Raw genomic sequence first — 22,362 nt, forward strand, 5'->3', positions numbered from 1 at the left:
TCATGACGTCACTAAAACCTCGATATCTCAAAAATTTTCTGACCGATTTTTTTGAAACTTTGTCACAATAAGCTTCAATCAATTCCCTACAGGTACCCAAAATTTGGCGCGCCTGCGGCGCGCCGTTTTTATGCTATGGCCCGGCGAAAAAAGTGGGGGCGTTTAACGCCCCCCCCAGCAACTCGCGGGCTATCTACGCCTCGCACACGACAGCAGACATTGACGCCGTACAGCTATCACTACAACAAGACCTCAACGAAATCCACAAATATGGTCGAGAATGGGCAATTACATTCAACGCTACGAAGACCATCCAACAAACATTTTCACACAGACATCAATACACACCACCAAAGCTCACTTTCGAGGGCGCAAACGTACCCATTCATGAAACTCATACTCACCTAGGCTTGACACTTTCTAAGGACCTACGCTTCCACCAACACGTCAATGCAATATGCAACAAGGTACACAAATCACTCAGTCCACTCTACTCCATTGCACGTTACATACCAAGGCCCATTCTCGACCAAATTTACAAGACGTATATAAGACCTTACTTTGACTACTGTGACACAATATATGACGGACACATAACAATACAAGACGCTGCCCGACTTGACACGCTACAAAACAGAGCAGGGAGACTTGTGGCGGGGGCTATGTTCAGGACGTCAACCGAAAAACTTCTACAAGACTTGGGCTGGGACAAACTGACTGTAAGACGACAAATACACAAACTCACTTTATATCATACATTCACTAATCCAAGACACCAAACGCCAAATTATATCACAATGATCATGCCAGAAACACGTGCAGAAAACACCGGCAGAACACTACGCAACTCCAACACACACACCATGCCTCCCAACCGAACCACATCCTTCCAGAAGTCCTTTTTCCCCTCAACAGGCAAATCCTGGAACCAGCTTCCCGAATCCATCCGATCCCTTCCTCCTCGTTCCTTTCAACGAGAGATCTCGAGGCGACTGGGGGTGCCTGGGCCTTCTCCCTTTCACAAAATTGGCACTAAAATGGGCAATATTTTCCATTCTAGGCTACGAATGCAAATGTCACAACTAAATTCACATTTATTTCAAATACAAAGGCACGATACACCTGAATGTGCTTGTGGCTTTGAAACAGAAAATATTCATCATTTCATTCTCGCGTGTCCCAACTATAATTTGCAGAGGGAGGAACTTTACCGGGACATGTTGCAAATTTTTGGCGAAAATTTTGGTCAAATGTCAACTACACGGTTATTACGTCTTCTTTTGCATGGCGACGATCTTGGCGGCGGGGACTGTCGTGCGGTGGCTCAGCATTTCCAAAATTTCTTGCTTCGTTCGCACAGATTTACCTATTAATTTACCTACCTCATTCAGTTTTGTGGGCGGCGTCCCCGGTGGGCTGAGTGACGTCAGCGCGGGTTGGGTCGGTGGCCTGTCGTGGCGGCGGCAGTGGTAGTTTTGTTTCATTACGCTACGTTACCTTCATTACGTTGTATGTTTATGTTATATTCGACGTTGATCTGAAGGCTATGTTCATGTTGTTTTATGTTTATGATGTCTATCTGATTATGTTACAAGAGGTGGTGCCTAGAGTCAAGCACAATGTGCTTTTGCACCACTCTTATATTATTTTGCTTTATCTCTGTTATTCATGTTCATTTTCCGATCGTTTTACTTATAGGTTGTCGATGCGCAATAAACATTCTGGAATGGAATGGAAAAAAGGCCGATACTGTAGAAACTTGCAATTTGTACCCTTGACCTGACCTTGACCTTGACCTCAAACTTTAAATTTAGTACATGTTTAAGTAGTTCGTGATGAGAGCTTTCGATTGGCGTTTGAATTTTCCAAATCGGACCATTAGTTCGGGAGATAACAGGGGGGGGGGGAAATTTACCCCCCCCCCCCCCAGCCCCGCGCGTTCGGCTGGAGACCCCAGCCCCGCGCGGGTTAAAACACTGAAATAAATTCATAAAATGAAGATATTTGCTGTAAAAGAGATTAGCTGCAGATTTGGTCAAATTAGGTGCATTCGACGGATAGCCCGTCGTGAAAACGGCTATCATGTATGTACCTACCTGGCTACATTTATACACGTTGCCCGATTTCTGAACACGGCGACTGAATGTCTTTTGTGATCTCTTTTGCCGGTCGCAATAGCTCGGGATGGTTTGTTTACCGAGGAATAGGCCAACTGCCCTCATCTCTTTTTTTGGCAAGTTTGAAAGTGAAGGATTTGATGTCGTGCTAGATTCATACGCAGTCTGTCAACAATGACTTGCCATACAATGAATGATCTAACAGCTCCTTGGAGCACTTAGACGAGTCATGTTATAGGGCTGGGGCTTATAAGATCCGCTGTTATCGCTGCTTCTTCATATCGATTTCTTAGATAACTTGCTCTTGCGAGGCACATTTTATTGAGAAAAAATAGCCTTCCTCTTCCATCGGCTTGATATATTTAACTTCCTCTCAATGAGTGTATGCTCCTGCGTGAATCCCAGATCATTGGTTCACTTTTGACGCTATTGATATAATGCCCACACATAAGATTGTCATTCAAGGTCACTGACCGATGTATGATATTGCTAGGAGTATCATGAAGAAATACAAGTACAGCAAAAGAAGATCTATTATTCATGCAAAACGGAAGCGTAATGCAAGGCAGGAACAACCATTATGATGTGACCAATAACTATAGGCCTCATGGAGAACTATGAAAAGCTTAAAAGCGGAGCCATAATGGTCGACAAGTCTTGCTTAGCAAATAAATGCGCAGGAACAGCCTACGTCTACTACTTATCGTCAAAGCGGTCAGCGAACCATATGATAAGTTTGCTTTGGCAAAGTGCATTCTTATAGCTAGCTTCTGTATTTTTGCATTGTTCGAAGTGAAGTGTCAGTGAGTTATTGATAAAGTCTGAGTGGAGCTGTACCTAATGGCTAGCGTTAACACGCTAATCAACTTGTCATACCACACATAGCCTTTTAGACTTGCTCGCTAATAATTCGAGCAAAGCTTAGTGCAACTTAATCTATGAAAGATTGCCCCCCCCCCCCTCCCCAAGAAGCACATGCATTGGGCTCCAGGACAGACAATGGAACAGTGCTGCAATCGCAAATAATCGGTACCTATGTACCTAAATATCACCATTTCACCGGTCCTTTTACGAATGCTTCCGTGACTTTTTCAACTTTTCATGATCGCTGTGCTGTAGGTACTGTTAATTTCCGCACTGCTGCGCTGTGACACACCTGTCGGACGGGCTATATCATAACGTGCTGCTGTGGTGTGCCACAAGACAGGCTTCTGCGGTGCGTTGAGCGCACATGCCATTTTCCCATCCTAGAACGCACATGGGGGGGGGGGGGGTTGCCACCCCCCCCGCGCCATTTCGTTCCTGTTGGAGATAGAGCTTAGCGGTAAAGACCAAAAAGATTCTTTGGGAAGAGACGAATCCAATGATACCCAGTTTTACCTTCTCAGGTCAGTCATTGACCTTCCAGGTCAGGTCAAACTAAAAAATGCTGCTGTTTTGGGTCACCGTTGGATATCAAGTGTGCTGCTTATCAAATACCGATGACGATGCTGTTTTCTGGTGTCAAGCCAGCTAGAACCTCTTTGTCACACTACCCGACTAGAATTTTGCTGCTGAGGTCATTTCAGGTCAAGTTAGGTCAAGGTCAATTATATGTGTTTGTATGTCTGTGTGTGTCTGTGTGTATACTGATGTGTGCACCGATTGTTTTTGGGTCCATATTACATGAAATCATGATCTGAGAAGCTGTTACCAAAAATGCAGTCAAAAAACTTCAAAAAAGTACCTAAATTCAGCTTGCCTAAAACGCAATTATCTTAGATGACCTAGGTTGACCTTGACCCTGACCTTGACCCCTGTACATCGTCGAACAACATGTTCCATGATAGGTGGGAGGTAAGACTGGCAAAAAAGGCCGAAATCAGGGTGTCAAAAGCTCATAAGGCCCATGGCAAACGCAATGTTGAGAATTGGCCATTTGGGTCATGACATGACCTGACAAACAAGGTCATATCTCCGAAACCAAAAATCACAGAAACTTGAAATTTTCAGTGGACATCAAGAAAGGATAGAGGAGCAGCTATGCGAAAAATCAGCCTTCTAGCTCTAAAAATGTTGAGTGCAGAGCAGAAAGACTACCTGGGGGGGGGGGGGGTGGCAACCACCCCCCATGTGCGGGCGAGGGTTAAGCGCCGTTCCACTTCTTTTACTTGATAGGAGCCTCACAGACGGCACCAAACAGCTCCGTCGCCGCGGTAGCTCGTAATAGCGACCCTGTAGTCAGGCCTGCAGGCAGGCTGAGGTGCAGGGCAAGGGGACCATCCAAAAGGTCACCAAAGTTCGGTATCGCCGGTCGGGAGTTATCCAGGTTCTTGAATTCAAGACTTCCTAGAGGTATCCTGAGTCCGATCCACTGCTGCGTGTTTGGGCGGTCTGGGTGCTGCTCGAAGAACTCGAGGTGCGCTGGTGTGTAGAGGCCCCCCAAGTCGCCGCCTCTAGCCAAAGACGCACACATCGCCCGGGCGCCGTCAAAGGTCAGGGCAGGATCAGTGATCTTGTGACAATAGCAGTGGCCGCCCACCAGTGTGAAGCCGGAGGGACACGAACTGGTTGTAGTCGTAGTGGTAACCGTTGTGGGCTGGGCTGTAGAAGACGTGGTGGTGGTGGGGAGACCTGTTGATGTTACGGTAGTGGAAGCTGGAGCTATGGTTGAGGTGGACGGGGACGTTGTGGACACTTCGCTTGTCGAGGTCGTGGTGGACACGGGTATCTCTGTAGTCGTTGCAGTGGAAGCCGCTGAGGGAGCCGTTGAAGCTGCGGTGGTCGCAGGATTATCTGCTGATGTTACGGTAGTGGAAATCGAAGTCATGGTTGAGCTGGACGGAAAGGTTGGGGACACTCCGTTTTCTGAGGATGATGTGGTGGACGAATGGACCCCTGTCGTCGATGCAGTAGATGTAGCTTGAACTTCAGTCACAGTTGTTGACACAGAGGATGTAGTCTGACCTTCAGTCGTGACCGAGCTGGACGCTGTCGAAATACCAGCGCCTGCTGTAGTACTCACAATACCCGAGACCGATACAAGAGTGTCAGCTCGTCGGTAGAGAGCGATCTCGGGTCCCTCGGTCGCCGCGGAGGTGCTGTCGCCGTCCGCCAGCCGGCAGCTGCCGCTCTCCCAGACCAGCAGCCGGCAGCTGCCCAGCTGTCGGCAGCGGGCCGCGCAGCTCACCAGCGACGGAGCGGCCGGCTGCTGCAGCCAGACGGACGGACGGGGACCGACGCCGAGCTGGAACCGCTCGGAGGCCAGCGCCGCGGCCACTAGCACGGCGAGCACGGCAGTCAGACGGGGGCGCATGGCTGGGCAGCGCGGCTGCGGCTTCGGAGAATTGTCCGCTTCCGGTCAGAACAGAGTAAACAAAGCTAGGAAGCTCAGAAGCTGACCGTAAGGCAGATATTTGAATTCATAATATAAATCACTTAAAAGTTATGGAGCGAGCGACCGCCAGCCGTGACGCAGCTGAGGGGCCAGCGGGAGCCGACCGGAGCTCAGCCGACCGTTGAACACCGACTAAGCAGTGACCAGGGACACCGGAGGATGGTTTACCAGCCTCGGCTCCCACCCCCACCGCGCCCACGGCAGTCACCCGGGGCTACCAGACATGCCGGACATCCATGTCAGAACCGAACTCAGAGCTGGACGATTTGGATTTTCTTGTTAGTGCCAAAAAGGCTATCTTGTAATTAACTTCACATACATAGTTCAGAACGTAAAAAAATAGTTGTTTTATTTTAAGCGTTATTTTGAAATTACGTTAATTTGAACGCTTGAATTAATTTCCCGACTTTTGGGGCATTGACCTGACCTGGAAGGTCAACCAATGACCTAGGACCTTACAGTTGGGCATCATCGGCTTCCTCTCGTCACGGGCAACACGCTCATTTTTTCCGCGAAGCTCTCTAGCTCGATCAAGGGCCGAACGGCAGGAAGGGGGTCCAACTCACCCCTCCTACATATTAGACGCCGGAAAACGCCCCACACAGGTGAGGGTTGAGGCAAATGTCGCCGAACACCAAAATACTCTAAATTTTGGATGCATTGCATACACGTATGTAGAACTGCTGTTTCTCTACAGCGATTAAGCTTATTTGTGACCTTTACTGGTGTTGTGCTGACGTTCTGTGACAGTCTGACTGTTTCTCGGATGCAACTGCGTCGTTGCCAGTCACGTGTCAATGGAGCATCGGTCGTAGTTCATTTTCCGATCTAGTACTCGACCGTGAGGAATGGCAGGATCGTACAGGGGTCTCGACTGTGTAGCGTCACGTCCATAACAAGGTAGGAGGCATCCCGAGGTGAGCTTGATATGTCGATCGGAAGCCAGAATTTAGCATAGGTGCCCATAGAAACCGATGCCATTTTTTTCACACCAGTTCTGAGGCAATAATATGTTTGTTATATCGTTAGTATAATGTGTATTTTCTGCTGTCAGTATTCATATTTCATTAACATTTTGGACTTATTTTCGTCTCCCAGTCGCTTACATACCTGAGTATTTTGTTCAATACAATCTGCATGGACTTCTTTCTGTCTCCAGTTTCCACAATACCCGATGGTAAGTCCACGTTATCACTTGCAAGAAAAAAAACTTGTCGGTGTGACACCAGGAACGACAACAACTCAATAACGCAATCTGACAAAAACTAAATAGAAACAAAGCTGATGCTATTCAAGCTCCGTTTAATTATACCAATTGTTTACTCTTTTCAGAATCATGGACTACTGGAGGCTTCATTTGCTCCTGTTTGTCTTTTGCAAGCACATTTCGATGGGTGCATCAGTCCTGAAAATCAGATCAGAATCAACGTCCAGTTCGAATCCCAAAGAAATGTCATCTAGCCTAACCCCTGGCCAACATCCGTGTGCCGAACAGGAACATGAACTGCGTAAACTTTTGCCAGACCAATCGGGATCCAAGTCAAAAAGCAGTCGTGTAAGAGAAAGACATTTCAATTCCTCTATTCGCTGTACGGAACAAACCAAATATCGCTCCAGATTATCCAAGAGTCAATCCAAGGCAGTTCGGAGCGATATTAAATCAGGCCGACATTGTGTGGGAATTCACAGACGACGTGAAGACCCCAGTCGCTTCCAGACAAATAGTTCCGGGAGAAACGCTAATCGTTCAATGCTAGCTGAACAATGTCCGACTCTTACAAACAGCTCTGAGACGATAGAGCATGAATCGACCGAGTCAAGCCGTCGAATGAATAAAACCAGTCGCATTTCAAAAGCTTCCCACCGTCACTCAGAAACTATTCTAGAGCAAGAAGTACCAACCTCCACAGGAATTGACTCCAGAGGTGCTTCACGTTCCGGAAGATTTACAGCTTCTAAAGAACCTGCACGGATGATCGAATCGGACAGGCGTCACTCAAGAACGTCTAGACTGCGCTCCCGATCAAGGAAGCGTCGCTCGCGAAGGAGCAGACACCGATCAAGAAGGTCCAGATATCGTTCAAAAAGAACCAGGCGCCACTCTAGAAGCAGAAGATCAAGGAGAACGAGACGCATCTCAAGGGAGCAGGATCAGTCCATAAAGAAATAAATAAGATTGAACGATACGGCTGTTTGACACGAACCAATAGAGTGAAGGAAGACGGAAAAACATATTTAGCCATCAGAACTTAGAGGCCTGGGAAGTCACTGAATTGCCGGTTTCGCTGTGGTGCTTAATAGTAGGTTTTGCTGATTGAAATAACTAGACAACTCTGTTTTAAAGCGTATAAGCCATAATAATCTGTTAAACATTTTCTCGACTTCAAGCTAGACTCATGTCCATAATTTTGAAGCGCATTTGTGCTTTATAGGTATGCTTTTACAGTAATAACACAAATAATTGATTCCAGGGACAAGTCTTCATCCGAAACTTTTCGTACGGCTATCTTCAACCCGATTACATGAAAGAAATAACCTGACGCTACCTAGCTAACCCTTATCGAACACGTTCTAGCCCTAACTTGACCCGTTGCGTTTTTTTAGCATTCCTTATTGACGAAGATTTGCCGCGACGAAAACTTGTCAGGTTGCAGAATGCAGAATAACGTCATCTTGCAACGCAAGAAAGGTCCATCCACTTTCGCTATTAGCCGTCTACGTTATAAATACACAAAACAGTGTATTAGTTTGTCATCAGTTTATTTGTTTATCACATCGGACAACTGTCTGCCGATGTCAGATATTTTGTTTGCCGATTCTTATATAATAAAAAGACGCCAAAGATCGGAATAAATAAAATAAAGATGATACCTGACAGCATCAACGCTTTGGAGGACAAGCACACAACACACAAAGACAAGCAACTAAGTGGAACCGCAGCTAATTAGCTGGCTTTATGACCCAATGGCTCATACATAGGGAATGTCATGCATTAAGACGCTAATTCATCAGTGATATCTGCCGTTTGCCAGCTGTCGCCTGCGCTCGACGCTCTGAGAGGCAGTCAAAGGACCGTAGCGAACATCGCCGTCTTTGAACACCTCACGATTCATCGAGCTATCGCCATAGCGTGGTGTCTATTCGCGTGTCACAACACTCATTCAGAATGACACTGGCTCGTTTTGCAGCCATCCCTTTCCACGCGTTGCTAAAGAGACGGATCGCCTTAGTATTTCTCGATCGGCTTGCTCGAGACCTTAGGAGGGATTAAACAGACGACCGTTTGAGGTCAAATGTTTCAGTGGGGTGAAGAGGTCAGCTGAACAAATGGAACCCCGCACGCAGATGACAGCGGCAGATGACGCTCTCTGGAATCGTCAGCATGACCACCACGGCAGTTTGTCCTGATGGCGTTTGCGTTCAATACGAAAATATTTGGTCTTCAGTTATACACGTAACATTTTACACACCGAATCGCAACTGCACAGCAGCGCCGACAAACATACCGTGAGCAACAGCAGCGCTCCTGGCGGCAGTGTCGTCAACTAATGGTCCTCACTTTCCCACAGCGACCGCATATCGACAATCGCGCGCACACACAAACACACACACACGCACCTATCCATCCTATCGCTACATCAATCCTCATGCGAGGATATCATCCCTCACACACCGCTCGACCCTTCCCACTCTCTTACGAAGGACCGCTCGCCGTCACCGGCTATCCTCCGTCGCCACCACTGCCGATGAAGGCGGTCAGTTGAGGGCTCCGATAACACAGCAGGCCAGCCGGGCTCCGGCGTGGCCGGTGGTCTTACTGTCCGCCTCCCCGCCCAGGCCCAGGTCGTCCTCGCCGGCATGGATGACGATAGCGCGGCCCAGGATGTTGGCGTCACCAGCAAACTGTCAACAGAGGTCAGAGAGGTCAGTGGGGTCAGTGAGGGACAATCAACGACGGAGGGTCAGAAGCAACATTCAACTTTCTCAAACTCAAACTCTTTCCCAAACTCATGTCAAAGGTTCCATCCCCGAATGTAACGCCAGTGAAGAGAGATGGTTCGTGCTGGTTTGGAGCCTTAAGTCCTATAAATCCTCTTAACACGAGTGATTGTTGTCTGATTAAATGCCGTGCTACATGGTCTCTCTCGAGCGAGTATTTGCCTATGCGTCATTTCGTGCATTATCAAGCTTCATACAACCATGTGTTCTAGATATTAAATAAAATATGTAATAATGCGGGCAGAAAATAATACACGCATGAAAAGACTGCAGTAACAGGAGCACATTGAATTCAATGTACTTTCCTTTTAAGAAGCGTTCATTTATAACGATGGCGCGTGCCAGCCCCGCAATACCTTCTGCACGATAGCACTTAGCGCTGAAACACCAATTCACTCCTGGCGTGCAATATATCAGATTGTTGGGACATCGAGCGGCCTGCTACGCCGCTAGTACTGATATTACTACGTCAGACTGCACCAGTCGCAGTCTGTCCTGTCGATCAATGGTCTGGTAATTTGACGTTTAACCAGCACTGAGCAGTCTGACCGGACGGTTACCATCTGACCAGCCGTCGGTAGATAATCTAACCGGGCACCAGTCTGATACTATGACTGGTCGGCAGATTGACTGACTGGCCAACAGGCAACAGCTTGAAAATCTGGCAGGGTGGCAATCCGACGGGTCATTTGCATGGTCTGACCAATGTTCGTCAAGCGTTTTGAATGTCCCGTGGGACATCTATCAGGTCTCCTACCGTTTGTCCATCTGAACGCAGTTTGACCGACAGTCTGTACAACAGTCTGAAAAAGTCTGACTCCCTCACCTTGATCATGCTGTCCTTGATGTTGACGTTGGCCGTCAGTGTGGCGTCGGCATCGATGTTGCCCAGGTCTCCGACGTGACGGTTCTCGGCCGTCGGAGCGCCGTGGTCACTGCCTGGAATAGTGACCAACCAGTGACTGTTAGATATGGCACTCAGATACCCTGGATTTGGTATTTGATATTTTCGATCCAAGGTTTTTGGCATTTTGTTGTTTTTCATGACGCCTATCTACATAGCGTAGATAGGCGTGACGCCATGACGCCATCTGTATAGCGTTCTGGACTTGGCAAGAAGTTGGTACTTCTCTCAATAAGCCAGGTTGGTTTGGTTTTTGATATTTCATGGTTCTGATAGGCTTTTAGTTTGGTATCGGCTTCCAACTTTCTGTATGTAATTGACATCACTAGTGATGAGAGAGGAGACATTTCGCGACGGTAAGATGAAGTGACGCAGGCGCGGTTACACGACAGGACAGGGTTTATGTGTCGTGGTAGCGTTGTCCTGACTCGGACTTTGAGTTCAGACCCTGCACGTCTATGCACTCAGCTATGATGTAATCTAGCCATAGTCTTAGCTCTCGCTGGTAAAGGGGATGGGGAGGCAATGCAGCCTTTCCTAAGGATTTCGTTATGTATTTGGCATAGGAGTGCGAACATTGGTGTGTCAGGTTTGAAACCACCAATTGCTCCGAATTATTTTTTTTTTCTTTACACCATGACTGTCTAAAATATCTATCAAGAGTCAAAATATTCGATCATTTTAGACATTTCTCTACAGGTTTCGTCCCCAATTTAGCGAATTATTACCACACTTCGGTTAGAAGCGGGAAGCGTTTTCCCCTGCCCCAATTCACGCCCCTGCAGGGGAATTCGAGAAAATAAAGAATACGGGCAAGGGTTTAGCAAACGAATGGAAGTCGAATCATCCCTGAATGGCAATACCTGTAGGACCACACCTATCAGGGATCATTTATCACTCATTCGAATGGAATAAGAGAATCGCCCGAAGGCGTTTTGGAGGAATTTCAGGTCAGCGGGACAGACCCACTTTGATAAAAATCATACGACTCTGAGGGAGCAAATAAGATTTACAAGAATTTATGTCTCCAAGATTGAGTACCTACCCGCTAATGATGTGCCTATGTAAGGTCAAAGGCTCGTTGATATACAGCGTAAGAAAAAGATACATTAAGCACATATTTCGAGGAACACACCAAGTTTTGATCTCGTTGGCTAAAATTGATGCCTAAGATTCAAATTGATTGACATTCGCGGGAGTTGGAGTCAAGACCGTTTGACCTGACTCCAACTCCGACTTCCTGCTCGTCGCTATGACTCCACGCGACTCCGTCACCGACTCCGACTCCGACTCCGACTCCGAACCCCTGCGACAGAGCCAGGCCGGGTGGTTGTGCACCAGCCAAGGACAAAAAATATGCACTTCGACGCAATTTTGAATTCACTTAACCAGAACATGTAAGCAATGAGACATATTTATTTAGATGGAATAAAAATAGCAAGAGAACAGTCAATCAGTCAATCGCGAGCCGTCAAATTATTGTTATTAGTTGTTTAATAACCACGCACAGAAAGAAGAAGAAAAACTTTTAATTCACACCTGCCACATGGTCTGTTCTAAAAAGTCGTTTGATAAAAAATGTTTACAACCTGTATACGTAAGACACACATACCGATAAGCATGTATAAGCACGATGAAAAATACAATAGGATTGTAATTGAGTGGCACATCCGCCGATGCCATTGACAAGCTTTATTGCTATAACTATTCGCTATCGTTTAGATTTACGGTCATCACGCACGATATTAGTTCCATAAGAATCGACCAATGAAAGAACTTGACAATCATAAAGAGACAAACACACAGAAAGACGGAGTCTCAAGTGTGATAGAGAGCCACCCAGGTAATCACACACCCACCATATCCCGCCTTTGCCCGTCAGCTCACCGAAGGGGTTGAAGTGGCCCTTGGCAGCCTTGCAGCCGTCAGCGGTGCTGCCAACTTGGTGCACGTGGAAACCGTGCTTTCCCGCGCTCAGTCCTGAGGGAAAACGGCGCGGTGTGGGGTTAGACAGTCAGCGTAGTACAGCTACGGCACCGATGCTATGCTGTAGATTATAAAACAGATGCAGGCAGACACAAGGAAGGACAGGACGACGGACAGAGAGACAGTGAGCAAAGCTTTACCATTACTTGAGGCCATGAAAACGCTACCAAGTGCAAAATTGATCTAAAGACCCATCGAGTTACACATATCGAGTATATCGAGTTTCAGCTAATGGGTAGGTATACACTATACAAGCCCTATATGATTGATTAAAAGAAGAAAAAAAGGTGAAAAAATGCGCTTGGATAGTAGCTTATACCAGCTTGGTGATCAATTTTCAATGAACGTCTTACCGGAGACGGTACCGGTGACCATGATGGAGTCGTCGGAGTCGTCCATCCTCTCGAACATGATGGTACCTCGCACGTTGCCGCCCGTCGAGGCCTCCTGCAGCACGCACTGCGCCTTCTTCGGGATAGTGGTCGGCACGTTCTGACGGTCAAAGCGAGAACGAGACGTCAGACATGTGGTAGATTTACGCCTTGCACTGTGTTATAAAGGCAATGGACGCACGACATGGGCATGAGAAGTCGGGTATGACGGAGCTCTCTCCCCTCACACCGGCTGAGTGCGACGAACAGCGCGGCGATTTTTGGTTCTGTGCCGGGACCTGCTGTAAGAAGACCTTACAAAACCAGCTTCTTATTCAAAATGTTATTTCATGCTATTGAGGGATTTCAAGATCAAACTAAGGTATATATGCAGGAGCTGGAGTTGAGAACAGCGCGATTTTAATCTCGCGAAGGAATGTCGATTGAAGTTGATATGAAATTTGATCAAATGCGATCAACAATTAGAATATTTCGTTTAGTTAGGAAAAGAATGGCGCAACTAAGCAATTCGGAGAACTGCCTCGGTATATCAAATTCCCTATTAGTGTGCCCGTTAGTGTGCGTATCGTATCTAATCAAGGAAAAGGTTTTTAATGTGCTAACTTAGAAAACCTTTGACTTGGCCATTGAAACGGCATTGGTCGTTTATTAAATGAAGGATGAAATTAGACTCATTATAACAGCAAGCTAGCCGCAGCAACTGTCTTGCAATAAGCTATAACAGCCCTTACAGCTGCACCGGAAACTTTGTCCGCTGACCTATTTAACCCGCGCACCGACGGGGGTCTGCGCCAACTTCGTACCGACGGGGGGGGGGGGGGGGGGCAGAGGTGAAACAAAGGCCGAATCTTCCACCGACAGCGTTTCTTCCACCACTAGATTTCCACCAAGTTTCCACCTTAATAGGTAAATAGTAAGTGAGCTGTTGCCTGTTTCTCACTACCGCAAATGTAAAAAAAAACTTTTTGTCCCTTTGATAATATGGCTATACTTTAACGATATACCACTTATTATGTTTTATCAACATTATCACCAATCTGACAACCATTTAAAGGGACCCTCCCACCTTAACATTAGATTTGAGTTGAGATAGCCAAAATGGGGTCCCTGGCTCACAATTACCGGTTTCGGCACTCACAACATCGAGAAATGCCTTAAATCGGAAATATTGAATTTCAAAATTGCAGCATTTTGATTCAGAGGGGCTAATGCTTAGGAATACCCCTCTGAATGTGTGACGTCAGCGCAAATATCTAACGATTTTTAAATGTTTGACTAAAACGTTTTGTAGCACGCGGTGGTATATGCTATTTGCGCGCAACATCTGCCGCAAACGCCGCACTTCTAAAATAAAGTCGCTAGAAACAGCGGAGATCCCAAAAAAGTAAACAAAAGTAAAAGTCTAATATCTTGAAAACCGGTGAATATTTTTCGGTGAAATTTGGTAGATATTCGTTTTCGCTCTTTCTGAACCGAGCGACATCACTTTCATGCCAATTCATAAACTTTTTTGAAGGTGGGAGGGTCCCTTTAATGACAAGAACGCTTCACGGCGATATTGACTTATAGTGAAACTGAGCGGTCACTTACCTACTTGTCAGTTAGGTGCTCGGCACGTCATTTTGTCTCATTCGAAGAAACCGCTAACACGTCAGGAGGTGACCGACAACGTGTATTCAATGTTCAAGAGAAACAAACACGGACACAGTGGTGCGCATTACCTATAAGCCCAATACAGTCATGTTCCGGAAATGCGCTTAGATGAAAGGGAAGAACATGTTAGTTCATGGGCCAATGCCCGAATCTACACCAATTTATATAAACTTTGGGCCCTTATTCTTTTAAAATGTCTATACATTTTGACATTTTGATGAACAAAAACAATATAATCATCTTTTAGTTGAAACTCCGTCTAGTTTGGAACAAAAACAACAGAATCAGACAACAGACAATCAGACAGACATCATCAGACAATCAGACAAAACAACAGAACGTTTCTCTCCCCCAGCCTAATCCATTGTTATGGTCAGCACGCCAAGGCGATACAAATATGATACAAATGATACCGTATGTAGGTAGGTACACCTACCGTTCGCTAACGGTCAGCCCAGATATCCCAGCACGACCGCAGCTGTAACAGCACTGGCCGCCACTGGCAAATGTCGACTGCATGTAAAGCGAGAAAAGGTTGGTGCAATTCAGTAGCTCCATGCTTGAAAGCAAAAACCATTTCCAATTCCAGGGCATTCTATCAGACTTCACCTCCTACCATTTCTAATTGTGTACATAGTCTTCGGAAAACTTGGGTTGGCGACGCATCGAAGTAGGCTCTATAGCTTGCTCACCTGAAGACAGTTGTCCTGCGGCATGTTGTACTCTTATGCCGCCTGACAACCGTCCCCTCTATAGCCGTCCTTGCGTCTACAGACCCTCTTACAAAGGAGTTGTTATATCGGCACTGCACGGCCTCAACAAGGTCCCCACTGTGGTGCACATCAGGCCCATTCCAGCGAATCATCAGTTCACGCTCGGCATTGCGGTGGTCGAGTTGCCTGTGCACGCCGTATATGTCCCCGACCACACTCGCCATGCTCTCCACTACGGACTCTGGGGGACTCAGTAGCCACAGCCTGATGACTAAGTGGGCGTACCGCTCGAACGTGCGGCTGTCGGTGGCCTCCTTCAGCAGGGCCTGCAGCAACTGCTGGTTGCTCGCCCCCGCTGGCTGGCCGGTGAGGAACCGATACACGGTCATAATGTCCTCCTCGTCCACGGCCGCACTGACTGGCACCATGCGCTGGCTGACGAGGTTTTCGACGCTGCGTCGCACGCTCTTCAGGCAGTCGACATTCCTCACCTGTTGGAGAGACTTCAGATCGGCGATGATCTTGGCATCGCTTACGGCCCACTGCAGTTTGCCGTTCATCGCTCCTTTCGCGTTCCCTCTTACATCAAGCCCGCGACTGCGGGCACGCGCTCTGTCGCAGAGGGCCGCTACGAACTTCAGAATCGATGCAAGCTGAGAAAAAAAGACATCCTGGGTTTAGGTAATCATACACGTCGGCAGACTATGACACCTACGTACGTAAAAAACGTATAGGTGGACGTGGGCCTTCAGTTATAGGGTAAATACGCTGACTTAACTTCGAACATTAAGGATGTCAGGTAGGTAGGTAGACTATATCAAAAAGTCAATTCAGCTAAATGAAACCATTATAGTCAAAATTGATGTGAAAATGATCAATAACGCGTCGGACCAGACCAGTTAAATGAAAACAGACACAGATGAAAAAATCAACCAAAATAATTTATTCGTGAAGAGTTGGCAATTCCTTTCAATCGTTTTCCCGAAAACTGGACACCGCTCATGAACGTTTCTCTCCTAAGTCGTGACTAGCCAACAATCAAGGTCATGTTTAGTTCGAGCGCAACAAACAAAACTTATTATTGTTATAACTTATTATTGAAAGGGATTTGATGATAACACACCCTGGAGGGGGGGGCAGAATCTGCCCCATTTCTATCTCGGCTCCCACAAGAGCTAGAAGGTCGAAATTTGGATAGCTTTTATGTGCAAGTTCTATCACTCCAAGTCAATATCAGTAAGGTCACACGAGGTCAAATTTGGCACATCACGACGCGGCTTTGCTGAAATTGTATTGATCTAACGAGTCTTCTCGAAAAAGGAAGCATTTAGGTACATATATATTGAGGAGGTAACGAAAGTGGACTCTCACTTCACCGATATGAAAAACAATCAGATATATACGAATTATAAACGTTGATGGAGTCATATTATCACATTGAAAGTTTCAAATCGATAGCTTGAAAATGTGGCCACGGCACAACCGGAAAGGTGCAAAGTTGACCTTTTGCATGTCCGAAATTCGACCTGATCTGGTGACCTAGGCTTAGGTGACACGGGGTCGTTAATTGTACCCAAAGTGTGATCCAATTCTGGTAAGGTCCTGAGAATTTGGCGCCGCAAGGCCGTTTTTTCGCATCATCAAAAAAAAAAAAAACATTGTGGGATAGACACACCGCGCACTGAAAGCAGAGCGCGGGTTAAAAAAATCCATCGGGTTAAAAAAAGCATAACGGCGCCAATCGATGTAGAAACTAACGTAAAACGACGCATGGCGACGCAAAAAAAAAAAACACATTTATCGTACCTGATCATCGGCGACAGTTGCTAGTGACGACAAGACCGGCCACCTCTTCTTCAGCTCGCCTTCGTCGTCCAACTCCACGGCGTCCTGCATCTCCGTGAAATTATCCAGCATCGTGGAGAACATCCTCTGTCGCTCCCAGGGGAGAACCTGCAGGTTCTGCAGCGACTTGCTGCCCTCCGCGAGCACGCCGTAAATGTCGCACAAGGCTGCCAGTTTGGTCACGAACGTCGGGTCTGTGGAAAAAGAAGCATTTCACTTTGACGCGGGTTCTTATCTAGCAAATCCGCCCACGTTGAATATAAGGGATAAATTTGTCATTACTGAAGTACCATACCACATACGATACCAGCCAACCACTGGCGGTCAGCAGCAGCAGGCAGCGACAAATGCATCTTGGTACAGAAGTGTATACCTGACTAGAAATTGCAGGGCGAATACTAATTGCATTATGTTTCGACAGTTGAAAACAATCATTGCTTCTCATCAACGCCAACGGTGCATAAAATAGGTTATGGAACATAAGCACAAAAACAGTACATTAAAAAGGCTGCATAATTGCATCAACAGCCAGAGTTATCTTCATATTTAAAACTAGATTGATGAATTAATTACACGATGGCTGTTAGCCAAAGTACAAAACGATGAAGAGAATTGCGCGAGCCTTACTACTCCGACAACAGGTATACACATTTCCAATTTGTATACCCATGAAAAGCTTACCTCGAAGCAGCCGGAGATCTCGCTGTTCGCTGCCATCGGTGTCCCCTGATTTGATTTGCTGCTCCAGGGCGTCTTCCATCACTTGCAGGTTGCGGAGGAAGACTTCCAGCGTCTTTGCTGCGTAAGGGGCGAATCTTGTCCCCGACCACAGCTTCGGTCGTACCACCTTCTCGCCCCGATCCTCCCCAGCATTGAGAAGCCTTTCGAGCCCTTTGCCCACTGTGTAGCGCTTGGTGATGCCTGTCACCTGAGCGATGACCTTCTCTACCCACTCACAGCCATTTGAACGTCGCGCGTCATCTTCGGCCAGGTTGAGCAGGTGAGCCCCGTCCCACAGCACAACTACTGACGGGGCCGTATTGAACCGTGGGTCCGTGGCCCTGAGCCGACTGAGCAGTTTCTCTGGCACTCGGTTATGGTGATACTGCCCATCCATGCAGATTGCAGCCAGTTTGTCTGGGTGAGTCACTCCGACCTTAACCAGAGACTGACAGAGCTCATCAGCCAGTCCATCTCCACTGTGGTCCTTTACTACGGGCGCAGCGACTACAAACGATTGGATCATGTGACCCGCAGGCGCCCCACTAACCACAGCTATCACGGCGGTTATGTCGATGGTTCGCTTTGCGACGGTCACCTTGTCTGCGCACATGGAGACGCATGGTTGCTGCTCAATGAACCTCTGCAGCATACTCGTCATGACAGTCGAGAACTGCAGCCGCATTGTAGGGACAAACATGCTGGAGTGGTTGGTGTTACCCACCCTCGTGCCATTCTCCGCCTGGAGAACGACCAGGTCCTCAAACGAAGCCCTTGGCAGGGACCGTTTCAGGACGAAGTACCCCGTGCGAAGGACGTGACTGGCGGCGCTGGCGTTCCGCGCAAAACGTCCTTTCGCCAACTCGTCCGTTTGTTTTTTGGCGAGTACGGTTTTTCCGTGGTGTAGGCCACAAAAGTGACTCCTGATGGCCGCCCTCAGGTGCCTGAACGATGATGGGAGAGACTGACCATCTGCAAAACTGGTTCCCAGATTAAAGTCGTAGGTGAACACACCTTTTGCGCCCCTTCGACGCACAGCGCCAGACGGCACACATGCAGAACAGGCGATGAGGCCTTCATCTGGGGACTGAGTGAGAAGGTTGTCTGTAGCAACCTGGAGGGCGGCGATGCTTCTCCCCGAGCGTATCAACAGTTTAGCTGCCTCCGATGTTTCATCCGTTCTTTTCTGACCTATCTTAGCAGTAGTCACGCTGCCCTTTCTGAGAATGTCGATGATCTCGTTCAACTTGGATTCATTACGTTTTACTTGCAGGGCAACGCTCTTCATGGCAGAAAACAGATCTGCTAACTCCCTACTGGGTCCAGCAGGGGCAGCGCCATCACCTCCACGGGCTTCGGAAGTGTTGTTTGCAGGAGGGTTGTCACTGTCTTCTGCTTCCAGCTGGACAGATTCGTGGACTGGGGACATAGGTGGACCACAGTCCATGCTTTCAGCTGCCGCGGCTGTCGTCTCTCCACTCTCCAGAGCTCCATCAGAAGCCTTAAAAAACAGACGCATTAATTGTCACTGGAATGTCAAGCAGCCAGTCCAAAACAGCAAGAAATCGCTAGCGGTACAGCCTGAGCCTTGAGAGCTTTGTGTAACATATAGTTTTACGCGAGAAGGTAGATGCGCGTTGTGAATTAGGAATAAATGATTTGGTGTGGGAAAGAGATAATTCCATATTTTTGGGAATGGAACATAAGATCATTGGATCCTAAAAAAAGATTATAACAAGCAAAAGTACCTAACCAAAACTAATCTAACCTGACCTAACCCCACCTAACCATACCTGACCGAGCGTTTGGTCATGATCATGTGAAACTTACAAAGTTTTGCGTTAAAAGTATTGTCAGTATGGATGTGAGGTGTCACCTTTTAACACGTGCCGGGCCGAGGTGGGGGGGGGGGGGTGAAAGGGGAGGGGGGTTGAGCACTAGCTGCGGTTTTTTGGCAGAGCTATTCATGCATCTTTTCCGCATAGGTTGTGAGAATTTCAGACCTGGGTCATTCAATGTCAGGTCAACAGGCGACTTTGAGGGTGTGCGTGTCAAACAGCGACTTTAAAGCAGTGACGTCACGCTACTCGATCTGACGGGAGGGTACGACCGTCGCTTGGAGTACGCATGGGAGGTCTTTTTTCAGTTGCTAACATATCCTTGCGTGGCATTCGGCGTACCTGGGACACGCCCCCTCCACCCTGGAAAAACGCCATTCCGCAAGTGGACCTCTCACTATCGACTGTTAAGAAGGACAACTTGTTGCCTGCTGAGGCGCGAGCCAGAGCCTTAGAGCACATTGCCGTTTATGATGGTTTTATCACGGTTTATACAGACGGCTCGAAGACAACCGAGGGAGCGGGCTGCTCTTTTGTCGCTGGTCGTGACACCCGCTCGTTTTCTCTGCCACCGTCCGCCCCGGTATTTTCTTCAGAGTTAGTCGCTATAGAGAAGGCTTTGTGTTTCATCAAGGTTCCTGGCAATCCCTTTTACTTGATTTTATCTGATTCTCTAAGCAGCTTATTGGCCTTACGTAGTTTTAACTCAGCTGACCCCATCGTACGGGACATTTTAACTCGGCTTACGTCGGTGGAGCAATCTGGAAAATCAGTCCGTTTTTGCTGGATTATCCGTTCGGTCAACTTCCAAGTGATTTACTCAACCTGACCCAATTCCTCTCAAAGTCTACTTGCCTAGTCAGTTGACTGTTACGACGGTCTTGCGTTGTTCTATCTTACCTTGTCGTTTTTATCAAGTCTTTTACTGTCAAGCCTTGGTATATAGAAGGTTTCTTTTGAAACACTTGTTTTATTAGTGTGACGTTATGGGCGCAAAATGACCTTCGCAGTCGGCGCGCCCTAAAAGCCCCAATAAACAAACAAAAAAGCGACTCACTCAAAACGGTAATTGCATTTTGAGCGACGTCTAGAGCAACGACTCATACGCTTGAGCGATTATCTAAAACGGCGATCCGTAAAAGAGCGACTTCAGAGGAACAGATCGACTATTCTAAGCTAATGGGGATTGGAAAAGCAAAAATTGGCGATTCCTCGCGAAGTATACCTACTTAAGCTTGCTAGCTTGCTTCGTTCTCGAGATGGCACAGGGGCCGGGGGGGGGGAGCAGGTATTCGCCCCCGTCTACTAAGTTGACGCCAAACCCCGTCGGTGCGCGGGGCTCCGGAGAGTCCGGTTTTTGTCGTGAAAAATCAACAGTTTCAACGACAAATCACTTATGCACATCGAAACGAAAAACAAAGACTTTAAAATTAACTTCTAAGTATGCTACGAAATGCCTACTTCGATATGGACTCCTTACTGTTATTTTCTATTAAATAATACTGCGAAACGAGTGCAATGTGCATTTTACATAAAATGTAGACTGCCAGAAATCGTCAAATTTTGATTTTCCAATCACCATTAGCCTAGAATAATCTGTTTTGTTTTGTTTTGTTGGGTTAGGTCCTTTTGGTCTGACGAGATTATTTCAGGACAGGAAGGTTCTACACGGTGAGACCCGTCCGGGGCCCCAGTGCCGGAAGCAGTCAGCTGTTCGCTGCTTCCATGTCCCCTCGCACGCCGAGCGCGCCGAGCGGGCCGCCGGGGGAGGGGTGAAGGGTCAGCAGGGTCGGCCGGCGTTGTTGGTTTAGCTGGCTACCGGCGTCTCAGGGCGCCGGCCGGTCCCGGTAGGGGTTGGTCGTCATGACAACCGATGGCGGTTGGCAGGGGGAGAAGTAGACGTTAAAAGCATCCGCGTCGGAAAGAAAATAGTCCTGCAGATATTGACGATTTTCTTGCAAGCGAGAGCAGATAGACGCATGCAAATAACACCGTTAGATGCGTCTTTCAAAAATGCATAATTCCTCACGTGAAAATAAATACTTCTCCACAATTAATACACCACAGCGGCTCCAGCGACGGGTACCTACCGAAATTTAAACGGAATAACATGCAGACAGTTCACTCAATGGTCTGGTGACTTCAATGCAGATGCGGTGCAGGTAGTAGAACACTGAGGAGTGAGTGCACAAGGTTTCCCAATCACCCGTAGCTTTTCCCACCCAAAATGATTCATATCATCAGGTACTTACCAGTGGAAGAGGAGCATAGCAGGCAAACTTTGCCCCAGGCTCAAAACCTGAGTTCTTCACTCTAGCATTCTTATGCCCTCCGTGCTTCCTATTGTTATGGATCTTGAAGGTATCCGGCCTACCATAAAACTTGCATCCTGGATGACCGCACCGCACCTTTATTTCAGATGGAGCCAGTCTCTGTCCGTGCAGCTTCCTTTTTGGCATCACGAGGTGTACCTAATCCACGACGAGGGCTCTAACTTATCCACCTCTTCACTTCAACTTATCCGCCAGCCTTTTCCACCACCCCGCAATTCACTAATAACGCCGCGGACCTTCAACACTTCCTTCACTGCCTTGAACAACGCGGAAACTAGCGGAGCTCCTAGTGCTGTTAAACTGTTGAGTGCTAGTGTATGAAATAAATATTTCTTTATGAAATTACATACAAATGCATGAAACTTTAATACTTCAGAATGGTGTTGTAAAATCAAATATTTTGAGGAATTTATCGCATGTCAGAATTTTCTAGTCTTTACAATATTGCTCTTCCACCCTCGTCGCCGCGCCGTCGCCGGTCGTCGG

General features: G+C 47.4%; 1 protein-coding gene across 1 annotated transcript; it reads right to left on the bottom strand.

The window, feature by feature from the left end:
• Positions 1 to 8,236: 8,236 nt before the first annotated feature.
• LOC122380044 lies at positions 8,237 to 22,141 on the bottom strand. Its single transcript, XM_043362794.1, has 8 exons — positions 21,796 to 22,141; positions 17,667 to 19,206; positions 16,947 to 17,179; positions 15,632 to 15,793; positions 12,736 to 12,874; positions 12,284 to 12,376; positions 10,319 to 10,431; positions 8,237 to 9,396 (listed from the first exon to the last, which is right to left on the bottom strand). Exons 1-8 carry the CDS (start codon positions 22,000 to 22,002, stop codon positions 9,250 to 9,252), a joined length of 2,634 nt encoding a protein of 877 aa, XP_043218729.1. The 5' UTR covers positions 22,003 to 22,141; the 3' UTR covers positions 8,237 to 9,249.
• Positions 22,142 to 22,362: the final 221 nt, after the last annotated feature.

This window comes from Amphibalanus amphitrite, unplaced genomic scaffold, assembly GCF_019059575.1.
Source record: "Amphibalanus amphitrite isolate SeventyFive unplaced genomic scaffold, NRLGWU_Aamphi_draft 000090F_arrow, whole genome shotgun sequence".
Lineage (NCBI taxonomy): Eukaryota > Metazoa > Arthropoda > Thecostraca > Balanomorpha > Balanidae > Amphibalanus > Amphibalanus amphitrite.